Genomic DNA, 12,500 nt, shown 5'->3' on the forward strand with positions numbered 1-12,500 from the left:
TAAGAGATGTGCCCGCATTTAGGTCTCTGTTCTAGCGCACCCACACAAGGTGCGTGTCTACAGAAGGCAGGTTACATTGGTGCCGTAGACCCAGATTGGGAGAGAGGTTTCAGGGGGTGAGTGTAATGGTAGCCAGTGGGTACAGTGCTGTGCAGTGAGTAATCCCCACTCCCCGACACCTTGACTACCTCACCCCCCGACACCTTGACTACCTCACCCCCTGACACCCTGACTACCTCACCCCCTGACACCTTGACTACCTCACCCCCTGACACCCTGACTACCTCACCCCCTGACACCTTGACTACCTCACCCCCCGACACCTTGACTACCTCACCCCGACACCTTGACTACCTCACCCCCTGACACCTTGACTACCTCACCCCGACACCTTGACTACCTCACCCCCTGACACTGTGCTTGTCTACATGATGCAGTTTACACCTATATACGGGTATATGCTGTGCCTGTGCACAGACCAGACAGCACTATAAATGCTTAAAGGTACACCTATGCTAGTAGTCCGTGTGTACACTGCCTGCTTAAAGGCACAGCTATGCTAGTAGTCTGTATGTACACTGCCTGCTTAAAGGCACAGCTATGCTAGTAGTCTGTGTGTACACTGCCTGCTTGAAGGCACAGCTATGCTAGTAGTCTGTGTGTACACTGCCTGCTTAAAGGCACGGCTATGCTAGTAGTCTGTGTGTACACTGCCTGCACACAGCTATGCTAGTAGTCTGTGTGTACACTGCCTGCTTAAAGGCAGGGCTATGCTAGTAGTCTGTATGTACACTGCCTGCTTAAAGGCACAGCTATGCTAGTAGTCTGTGTGTACACTGCCTGCTTGAAGGCACAGCTATGCTAGTAGTCTGTGTGTACACTGCCTGCTTAAAGGCACGGCTATGCTAGTAGACTCTATGTACTCTGCCTGCTTTCAGGTACAACAGAATTGTACAACAGCTTTCAGATACAACTATGGCAGACTTGTCTGTGTGAACCCACTTGCTTGCAGACACGGCTATGCGAGTTGACTGCGTGGGCCGCTTTACTTAAAGGTACAGCTATGCTGGTTGACTGGGTGCATCATGCCTGCTTAAAAGGTACAGCTATGCTGGTTGACTGGGTGCATCATGCCTGCTTAAAAGGTACAGCTATGCTGGTTGACTGGGTGCATCATGCCTGCTTAAAAGGTACAGCTATGCTGGTTGACTGGGTGCATCATGCCTGCTTGTGTCTAAACAGCCCAGACAACCCCCTGCGAGGCGCACAAGCCTCTGCTAGCCCTGCTCCTCACAGCCGCCACACATGGAGGCCGGGGCAGGTATGCTGCATGTACTGATGACAGCTAGGATGACCTGAGCAAGGATGAGATGTATGCTTACTGCACATCTCCCAGCCTACACACACACACACACACACACACACACACACAAACACACAAACACACAAACACACACACACACACACACACACACGCACGCACGCACGCACGCACACACACACACTATAGATAAGGCACTTTCAAAACAAAAGTCAAACTCTCTCCAGTGATAGGCTTCCTTATCGGGCCATCTTGGTAAGGACCCTGAAGCCTGTGCCTTTGAATCATGCCAGAGGGTGATCAAAGCAAAGATTTCGCCAAAGAATGTCAGTAAAAACAATGTGAAGTTGGTGATGTTTCAAAAACATGGAATTTAGGTGGAATCACCACAATGCACTGTTCAGACAAAGCACATCATTTGCCTCCTTCAAGGAAAAAAAATGGGTAAGTAATGTGAAACAGGAATGTAGTTCTGGTGTTGTGAACAAATAACTAGTAGCCTATTATCGTATACCACGCAGGTTTGGCCAGTCATGGCAATTTATCATTATCAAACGACAAACAAAAAACTCTTTATCACAGTCAGATATCATTCCAAGTATGACATCACGCTATCGTATGGCCCACATTCCACTAGTTACAACACTCAAAACAGCATTCTTTCACAAGTGGCAGATAAGCGTGGCAAGCCGACACCTCCCAAATGACCACAGCCATACGGCACAGGTTGAGTGGCACTCACGATGATTTGTACAATCCATCACCTTACTCAGCTCACAAGTTTCTCGCCTTTTGCACATCATCGGGAATAGCCAGCGCTACATAGCTGTCATTTTTGTTTGCTCCGGGACTGAAATGTAGGCTACCCGATCCCAAGGCGAAGACCAGGGCAAACATGACCACATCTATACTTTCATGTTGCAAAGTTAAGTAGACAATCTACGCAAACTTTATACAGATTATTGACATGTTCATTCGTATTCCACGCCTGGTTTAAAACATCTACGCCATTGTGCGCTGCAAAGTAATTAGCTAATACATTGCTCTCATTGTGCCTGATTAAAATATCCCGGGTCGGGAGCAAGGGTCTGTCGTTTTTTTTAACACAGGCTACTTGATATTTACGAACAGACAGCGTGTATAAATTACAAACAAATATCTTTTAGGACAAACAAACATGAAACCATTCCACCAACTTCGAGGTGGACGTAGACAGCACATCGACGGCATGAAACACTTTCACGAAGTCATACATTTCAAATTAACGAACGCCAGCTCGGATCGGCAACTGTGCTAACTAGCTAGAATGATGGCACTTGTTATAACATTGTAATCCCTACATCATATGCTGTACGATCCTCCCTAAAGTCATACGGATTATTTGGATGTTAGGTGGTCAGATATCGACTCATAAGTAGCGATAAGCAGGCTACATTTTGGAGTGGGGATGATCATGCAACCAGAAAATTCTCAGATAGCAACAACAGCTAAATGCGTCATTTTCAGTGCATTGTGCCTGTACCTCGATGGATGACTTCGCCTGACAATGCATTACACATGGATCATGAAAAATTAGTAATTTGACAAATTACTTACGCTTTTAGTGGATTCTGAATGACAGCCGCCATTTTGCTACACTGTAACGCAAGATCAGCGTCTAACAGTTCTGGGGGAAACCTACGAGGCAACAGCCAATCAGGGAACGGTTTGAAATCTCTGGCCAATGAGAGGTCAGCGTTGGCAAGGTAGGCGTGGCTTAAGAGGTAAACTGTCAAAAGCATTTTTAAAGGGTTTTCTCCTTGTACAGTATTCAGCACAATGCCGGCAGGGCCACCACTTGACAACAATTTCTCCATTTGTAGGAAGTTTCAAGTACCTATTCTGGATAGTCGATTTCAATGGGACTGGAGATCCGGAAGTGTTGTCGCAATTTAAGGCATCTTCATATTCTCATGTCCTTAAATCTGTTGACTCAACTTGGTTATGTATAAGAATATCATAAATGAAGTCACTAGTATTAAAGCCACTGTATTGTTCCATGACTGATTACCTCCTTGGCACTAGGGCTTTCAGTTCACCATTGAGAAAAGATATCTGTTGGGGAGTTCTTTTACGAATTTCTGTTACATCATGATTATAGATGGCCACCTTCAGTTTTGGTTTATATATATATATATATATATATATTTAAAAAAATATCACAAACACATTTTATTTTATTTCCCTTTAATCTGCATATAATGACACAGATAACACACACATTTGAATTTAAAAGACAGGCGGCTGTTGATCTTGGGTCAGTGCATAGTAACTGTAGCTGTGGCACGGAACCGTGTTCTCACCCAGAGAGCAGTTGCCTTGGGAACGGCTCCGGTCCAGCTCCGCGTGGAGTCTGTCCCAGGAAGAGTCGCCTCCCAGGCAGCATCAGTCCGCAAACTGCCATCGTGGATGAGAGCGGAGACGGAAACTGATCGTGAAGCTCTGAGGAAAATCCTCCACGGCACCGTCCTTGGTGAAATCGGCACAAACGCGATGCAAGACCGACTCAGGTCACCCAGAGTAAAGATATGCAGCATACCACAACAATAGTTTGAAAATACTTTTTATGGCACTAAAAACCATCGCCAGCTTCTCCATCGAATCATTTGTCTGTTTCATTCTTTTGATAGAGAAGTACCACAAACACTCAAAAACAAGTTGTTGAAGAACCAGTGCAAATGTCAAATCAACATGGCAGACAAGTGGGAGAATTACAGTACATCAGACAAACATTTCTTTCCCCAACATATGCTTATTTCCATGCATCCTAGTGCAACCGATACAGGGGATTAAAACCCTGGTAGCAGACAACTCTGGAGCTGATCTGGCCCTGTTCTAGTACTGTTCTAATCCTGTTCTGGCCCTTTTGTAGTCCGGTTCTAATCCTGTTCGGGCCCTTTTCTAGCCTGGTTCTACTGCTGTTCTGGCCCTTTTCTAGCCTGGTTCTACTGCTGTTCTGGACCTGGTTGAGCTGCTGTGTGGGGGGGGAAGCAGCAGATCAACAGCACTGGCTGAGGCATAGTGAGAACTGAACGGCTGGTGTGAAATACAGGAAACACATCAAACTGAATACAGGGTAAGACATACTGTACATTCAAGGCAAACAGCTGTTCTCACACACTGGGTTAAAGGCAACAGATTTCAGTGTGTTTGAATATATGTGTGTGTATGTACTCTCTGTGTGTGTGTGTGTGCGTGCATGTACTGTGTGTGTGTGTGTGTGTGCATGTACTGTGTGTGTGTGCGCATGTACTGTGTTTGTGTGTGCATGTACTGTGTGTGTGTGTGTGTGTGTGATGGGGAGTGCCTTTCGAGATTATAGTTTCTGACTACACTAACGTTACATAATTCATTAACACACACACACACACACACACTACTGACTATCTGGCCATTTTCAAATCATTTCAGTCTTCCTACACAGAACTCTACTGTCAATCTCAGGGTTGGTGCCCATGCCGTGAACAGATTCCCTCCTTTAAAAGCTCACCGATACAAAAATAAATGTCATTTAACTGGCGTCTCGACTGGCGCAACACTGTGAAAGACCCAATCAGAGGGAACAGATTATTAAACCTTTGGTGGTCCACCCATCTCGCCCTCATAGGTGACGGCTGTCTATCTCCACTCTGCAGGATTGCAAAAAGTTCAGAACAGCGAGATCAATAAATCAATGAAAAAAAACAACAGCTTGCTCAATCTTGCCCCAGTCTGAGTGAAGGTGAGGTATTGAATTGGTGAATAGCTCGTCTCGAATAAAGAGTGAATAGTTGTTCTTTTCGTTTTTCACTGAGGGGTGCAGTCTAAAATGGAGCCTGAATGTAAATGTTGCAGGCCAGTGCTTAATTATTATTATTATAATAGTTATTTTATTTTATTTATACTTAATTTCTGAGTTGTTTAATGTGTTTTTTTTTTTTTTTTTCTCTGTTTTGTTTTGGTTTGTTTATGTATTGTTCTTCTGTACTATGTAGCCTCAACCAGGGCTTTGCTGCAAAAGAGCCCTGTGCTCAGACCATTCTCCCTGAATAAACAATGATGATGATGATGATGATGAATTAAAGCCTCTTCCTCGTGATCTAGGTGTGCTGTGAAAGCTCAAGGGCTGTTGAAGAGGAAGGGTGGACACGGTTTCAGGCAACTCAAGTGGCTACTTTCACCAAAACAACAACACCAACAAACATACAATATCCCCCATGTCAAAAGATACAGATTTGTTGATCAGCCCACACGTAAGCTAGCTAACAATAGCCCACTCTTCATCTCAACGCAACAATTTACCGCTGACCAATCGCGTCTCAGGTGGGTGGGGCTTTTTCCCCTTTTCTGTGACAAGATGTTAACTTAAACAAAGCAAAAATAATGGGGAAAAAAAACAAAACATATACATCAGCATGTTACTGCTTAAAACACAATCAGAGATTACTATATTTAAATGATGACCACACATAATCCAGTACAATGAATATCTAGGTTACTGAGCTAGCTGCCAGCTCCGTGGCCGGCATGGAACAGCTGTTGGGCTCTGTTGTGACAGAACAGCCACTCTCTCCCTCTCTCCCTCTCTCCCTCTCTCCCTCTCTCTCTCCCTCCCTCCCTCCCTTTCTCCCTCTCTCCCTCTCTCCCTCTCTCTTGCTATGAGCGTGAGCACTGCTCCTCTCCTGATGCCAACCATGCTTACACATCACCTTTCTGTTTGATCAAATAACACCTGATGATGAGAACACATGACACAAGGAGTAATAAACAAACAAACAAACAAACAAACAAACAAACAAAGACAGACAGACAGACAAGTAATGATCCCTGAAATCACCCCTGCTTGATTAGTGTCTTCACATTCCACATCAGACCACTCAGCAGTGTAGCGTGTAGCTTTCTACGATAAAACCAGAGATAACACACAGTTCTAAAAATAATGCAATCATCTACTGGAGGAAAGGTTAAGGGGGTGGGGGTGGGGGTGGGGGTGGGGCTTGGGGGCGGGGCCAAACTCCTGGCCTCTCCTAGTACTCTTCTGATGACCACCTACAGCACACCATCTTACTCCTCTCAGCATCACACTTCAAGTGAATTCAAAAGGTATGGGTGCACGACTTCTGTTTTTGTTTCTTTTGTCTGTTGTGATTCACACATGCATACCATCTAACACACACACACACACACACACACACACACACACACACACACACACACACACACACACACACACACACACACACACACACACACACACACACACGTATGTGTTAAGGGAGAGGCGGAGGGATTCCGTGAAGAGGGGGGGGGATTAACTACAGACTAAGTAGTTCTAGCGTAGGTCCAGCCCTGCTAAAGGTCAAACCCTAGATGAGGGGTCAGAGTTCGCCAGGTCTCTGGTTGCAGGGGGTGCACACCCTGACGGGGTGGTCCCAGCCGCGAGAGGGCACGGGGCGGCGCGTGGGCGAGCACTCGTCACACACGCCCTGGCCGCAGGCACGGCAGTGGTGCTTGGACAGCTTGGCGGTGAAGAGGCGCAGGCAGCCGTGGCAGGAGTGGATGTCCTGGTCGGGCACCCAGTAGGCGGGACGCGCCGCATCCTTCACCAGCCCTGGGGAGAGCGGGGACGGGGGAGGAGGCAGAGGAGACAAGATTACCAGACCATTACAGAGATCTGCACAAGTCAGGATAGAACCCTTACACAGATCTGCACAAGTCAGGATAGAACCCTTACACAGATCTGCACAAGTCAGGATGGAACCATTACACAGATCTGCACAAGTCAGGATAGAACCCTTACACAGATCTGCACATATAAGGATAGAACCCTTACACAGATCTACACATGTAAGGATATAACCCTAACACAGATCTGCACAAGTCAGGATGGAACCATTACACAGATCTGCACAAGTCAGGATGGAACCATTACACAGATCTGCACAAGTCAGGATAGAACCCTTACACAGATCTGCACATATAAGGATATAACCCTAACACAGATCTGCACAAGTCAGGATGGAACCATTACACAGATCTGCACAAGTCAGGATGGAACCATTACACAGATCTGCACAAGTCAGGATAGAACCCTTACACAGATCTGCACAAGTCAGGATAGAACCCTTACACAGATCTGCACAAGTCAGGATGGAACCATTACACAGATCTGCACAAGTCAGGATAGAACCCTTACACAGATCTGCACATATAAGGATAGAACCCTTACACAGATCTACACATGTAAGGATATAACCCTAACACAGATCTGCACAAGTCAGGATGGAACCATTACACAGATCTGCACAAGTCAGGATGGAACCATTACACAGATCTGCACAAGTCAGGATAGAACCCTTACACAGATCTGCACATATAAGGATATAACCCTAACACAGATCTGCACAAGTCAGGATGGAACCATTACACAGATCTGCACAAGTCAGGATGGAACCATTACACAGATCTGCACAAGTCAGGATAGAACCCTTACACAGATCTGCACATATAAGGATAGAACCCTTACACAGATCTGCACATATAAGGATAGAACCCTTACACAGATCTACACACATTAGGATATAACCATTACACAGATCTACACAAGTCAGGATAGAACCCTTACACAGATCTGCACACATAAGGATAGAACCCTAACACAGATCTACACATGTCAGGAAAGAACTCTTACACAGATCTACACAAGTAAGGATAGAACCCTTACACAGATCTGCACACATTAGGATAGAACCATTACACAGATCTGCACACATAAGGATATAACCATTACACAGATCTACACAAGTCAGGATAGAACCCTTACACAGATCTGCACACATTAGGGTAGAACCATTACACAGATCTGCACACATAAGGATATAACCATTACACAGATCTACACAAGTCAGGATAGAACCCTTACACAGATCTGCACACATTAGGGTGGGGCTGCTCCCCAGATGGGTACGTGTTAGAATAGGACCCTTACGCAGATCTACGTATAAGAGTGAGGATGGTGATCTCTACCTAGACCTAGAAAATAACAGAATGGCAAAAATGACCATTTAACAGATCTAAAAAAAGCCAGAATGCTCCCTGTCCACAGATATATACGTATATATAAATATCTAACATCCCAAGAGTCAGGATGCCATTTTAATGAACCATATGAAAGTTGGGATGGAATATGTGCACAAAGCTCTCGCCGTCAGAGTGATCTCTCTGCCTACTGACACATCTGGTTGGACAAACACCTGTACAAGCAAGGTGCTAGTTCACAGGTAACGAGTCGCACCAGATGGCTTTCACAGATCTTTACAGTCGCTTTGGATCTGTCTTTATCCAAAGCGACTTACATAAGTGCGACTTACAATGTATACACATTTTACATTTACACTGATGGCACACTGCACATCAGGAGCAATTAGGGGTTCAGTGTCTTGCTCAAGGACGCTTCGACAGGGAATCGAACTAGCAACCTTCTGATTACTAAACGACTTCTCTACCACTGTACCACTGCCGCCCCCAGAGATCTGTGAAAGCCATCTGGTGGGACTCGTTACCTGTGAACTAGCACCTTGCTTGTACAGGTGTTTGTCCAACCAGATGTGTTTGGACAAAAGCGTCTGCTAAATGACTAAATGTAAATGTAAATGTAATGAAGTGTCATACCCTCCAGTCATCAAGGTGACGTTGGGGAAGAGAGACTTAAGAGTCACAGTTGGAAAATAGAGAAGCATCCATCCTCTCTTCCGCCACCATAGGCATGCATGCATTATTCATGAAGCTCTCTGAGCTCCACGTGCACCGGCATCCATGTGTGTGACCAACATTCATCATCTGGTACCGTGAAGGCGAGGCCTCTAGTCAGGTATGTGTGTCAGCAAATCTGAGGTGCTCCAGTGGCCTCTCTCTGTGAGTGTGTATGTGTGGACTAAATAAGTGATGACTAATGCTACGATGACAACTTCTATGTCTCATCCTTGTTGTCCACACAGGAATGGTATTCAGACTCTGGATCCGCTGCTTTAGAGCTGTGAGCTACCGCTACCGCTAGCTGTGTGACAGCAGGATCCAATGCCGCTACCGCTAGCTGTGTGACAGCAGGATCCAATGCCGCTACCGCTACCGCTAGCTGTGAGACAGCAGGATCCAATGCCGCTACCGCTAGCTGTGTGACAGCAGGATCCAATGCCGCTACCGCTAGCTGTGTGACAGCAGGATCCAATGCCGCTACCGCTAGCTGTGAGACAGCAGGATCCAATACCTGTCTGTCTGTCTGTCTGTCTGTCTGTCTGTCTGTCTGTCTGTCTGTCTGTCTGTCTGTCTGTCTGTCTGTCTGTCTGTGCGTCTGTCTGTCTGTCTGTCTGTCTGTCTTTCTTCACGATGGTCAGTTAACTAACTCATGACCTGTTCTAAAGACACGTTGTTCAATGCCGCTACGGTGTGTGGAAAATGTCGTCTCTCTCTGACTAACGAACCGTTATGGATTTCTGAAAGTAGTTCAGGTTCGTCAAGCGTGCCGTTTAATTGGCACATGACACAGCCGTATTGAAATGGAGAGCTGAGATAAGCGCGGAGATAAAAAGGGTCTTGGGTGTTGTGACAGCAGCCCAAAAACCTGAGCATGTCTCCGGGAGACGTCTCCAGATGTACTCATGGGACGCCCCCTTTCCCAGCATGCTCTCTGTTCATCTAATAGTGTCCTCCATTCAATCTACCTTGTTTCTATTCGTCCCGTCACTCATTCTGTTCATCCGTCCTTCCCTGCGGTCACACCTGACTGAACTCATCAGTGCTCCTCATCATCAGCTAATCACGGCTTTATAATTACACACAGCGTCTTTAATGAGGAGGGGTGGGGGAGGGGGAGAGGAAGAGAAAAGAGAGAGACAGAGAGAGAGAGAGAGAGGGAGAGAGAGAGAGAGAGAGAGAGAGTGGTGGAGGGATAGAGAAAGAGTGATAAAGAGAGAGAGTGATGAAAACCTCACAGTGAAGGGTCCCCCTGGAGTAGGACTGAAACATTCCACTCACTGACCACTAGAGGGCAGCAACTTGCAGCAAAAAGGCTCCTGGGAGCCACCAGCAGAGGTCAGTGAAGCGCTCTTACATTAAAGGTCCAGTCTGCCACCAGCAGAGGGCAGTGAAGCGCTCTTACATTAAAGGTGCAGTCTGCCACCAGCAGAGGTCAGTGAAGCGCTCTTACATTAAAGGTCCAGTCTGCCATTCTGGTGAAAGGTTGTTGATATTTGAGCTCAAAAGCCAATCATATTACACCCCTCCTTTCCATGCTCCTGAAGTAACGTGTTGATTGGCTAGAACTATTTATGGCTTGACCTGAGCCGCTATATTTCTGTCCCATTTACAGAGCAAGGGACTGTGTATTTGAGCGCACACAACTATACACAGACAGCTGTAGGACCGTCAGGAGTCATTTACTGAGTTTGACAAAACGTGCACTGGATTAGAATCATGGACTGAACCTTTAAACTGCTTTCATGTTCTGGTCTTCACTCACCTAGTGGGATGAATCATGGACTGAACCTTTAAACTGCTTTCATGTTCTCGTCTTCACTCGCCTAGTGGGATGAATCATGGACTGAACCTTTAAACTGCTTTCATGTTCTGGTCTTCACTCACCTAGTGGGATGAATCATGGACTGAACCTTTAAACTGCTTTCATGTTCTCGTCTTCACTCGCCTAGTGGGATGAATCATGGACTGAACCTTTAAACTCCTTTCATGTTCTGGTCTTCACTCACCTAGTGGGATGAATCATGGACTGAACCTTTAAACTCCCGGTATGTTCTGGTCTTCACTCACCTAGTGGGATGAATCATGGACTAAACCTTTAAACTCCCTGTATGTTCTGGTCTTCACTCACCTAGTGGGATGAATCATGGACTAAACCTTTAAACTCCCTGTATGTTCTGGTCTTCACTCACCTAGTGGGATGAATCATGGACTAAACCTTTAAACTCCTTTCATGTTCTGGTCTTCACTCACCTAGTGGGATGAATCATGGACTGAACCTTTAAACTCCTTTCATGTTCTGGTCTTCACTCACCTAGTGGGATGAATCATGGACTGAACCTTTAAACTCCTTTCATGTTCTGGTCTTCACTCACCTAGTGGGATGAATCATGGACTGAACCTTTAAACTCCTTTCATGTTCTCGTCTTCACTCACCTAGTGGGATGTCGATGGCAGTAACGACGGCTCCTAACGTGCTGGACACCACTTCTCCAACCTTTCTGGCCAGGGTCCCTCCGTCCTCCTCCTCATGCTCCACCACCACTAGCTCTGAGGCGCACACACACACACACACACACACACACACACACACACACACACACACAGACACAAACACACACGTAAAGTCAATACCAGGGCTCTCTCAGTGTGCCTGTGTCTGGAGGGGTGTGACCCTAAATCTGTGGCTTGAACATATGGTGTGTGTGTGTGTGTGTGTGTGTGTGTGTGTGTGTGTGTACGCCAATGGGTCCCCGACGGCACAATTTTAATATTTAGAGTGTGTATCTGTGGTCCATGTGTTGTGTGTGACATAAACATCCGATGCAAGCGCCACACCCACTGTTTCTGTGTGTGTGTGTGTGTGTGTGTGTGTGTGTGTGTGTGTGTCAAATATCCTGCGTGAATGCCTCACCCACCTGTGTGTGTGTGTGTGTGTGTGTGTGTGTGTGTGTGTGTGTGTGTGTGTGTGTGCGCGCGTGCATGTGCGCGTCCCACCTGTGTGTATGTCCTTCTGGTCGTAGCATGCGTCACACACTCTGACAGGCGCGAGCCCCCAGCCCCTCTCTGGCACGGGGCGCAGGCGTGAGGAGCACTGGTCACAGAAGCCCTCTCCACACGCACGACAGTGGTGCTTGGTGCCGCTCTCCTGGAACACCTCAGCACACTTATGACACGTCTGAAACAGAGACAACACACACGTGAGAGGTCATAGTTCAGTTAACTGCACTGTGACACACACACACAGACACAGACACACACACACACGTGAGAGGTCACACGCACACGCACACAGACACACACGTGAGAGGTCACACGCACACAGACACAGACACACACGTGAGAGGTCACACGCACACAGACACACACACACACACACGCATGTTGGGTGTGTATCCGGAGATAGATA

The 12,500-nt window shown here is 46.5% G+C and overlaps 2 protein-coding genes and 1 long non-coding RNA gene across 14 annotated transcripts in view; all 3 read right to left on the reverse strand.

Annotated features, from left to right (window-relative positions):
• LOC105909810 (zinc finger protein DPF3-like) overlaps positions 1 to 3,009 on the reverse strand; it is a 51,256-nt gene extending 48,247 nt beyond the window's left edge. Inside the window, exon 1 of one of the 4 annotated variants that reach the window (XM_031580168.2) lies at positions 2,918 to 3,009. In XM_031580168.2, coding sequence (XP_031436028.1) covers positions 2,918 to 2,949 — 32 coding nt within the window. In that variant the 5' untranslated portion in view covers positions 2,950 to 3,009. The other 3 variants (XM_031580166.2, XM_031580167.2, XM_042709725.1) reach the window with 3 other exon arrangements.
• Positions 3,010 to 3,530: 521 nt separating this feature from the next.
• On the reverse strand, positions 3,531 to 5,301 carry LOC116223456. Its single transcript, XR_004165101.2, has 2 exons — positions 4,323 to 5,301; positions 3,531 to 4,289 (listed from the first exon to the last, which is right to left on the reverse strand). It is a non-coding gene; the product is annotated as an uncharacterized LOC116223456 (long non-coding RNA).
• Positions 5,302 to 5,985: 684 nt separating this feature from the next.
• LOC105909806 (zinc finger FYVE domain-containing protein 1-like) overlaps positions 5,986 to 12,500 on the reverse strand; it is an 18,299-nt gene continuing 11,784 nt past the window's right edge. Inside the window, exons 9-12 of one of the 9 annotated variants that reach the window (XR_004165095.2) lie at positions 12,089 to 12,269; positions 11,528 to 11,641; positions 11,345 to 11,466; positions 10,300 to 11,283 (exon numbers count right to left, since the gene is read on the reverse strand). Coding sequence is in view for 2 of the 9 variants with exons in the window: in XM_031580171.2 (XP_031436031.1) it covers positions 6,718 to 6,950; positions 11,528 to 11,641; positions 12,089 to 12,269 (528 nt within the window). In the remaining 7 variants the exon portion in view is untranslated. Of the gene's footprint in view, positions 6,951 to 10,299; positions 11,467 to 11,527; positions 11,642 to 12,088; positions 12,270 to 12,500 lie in introns of those variants that run through there. The other 8 variants (XR_004165093.2, XR_004165098.2, XR_004165099.2 and 5 more) reach the window with 8 other exon arrangements.

This window comes from Clupea harengus, chromosome 14 (assembly GCF_900700415.2).
Source record: "Clupea harengus chromosome 14, Ch_v2.0.2, whole genome shotgun sequence".
NCBI lineage: Eukaryota > Metazoa > Chordata > Actinopteri > Clupeiformes > Clupeidae > Clupea > Clupea harengus.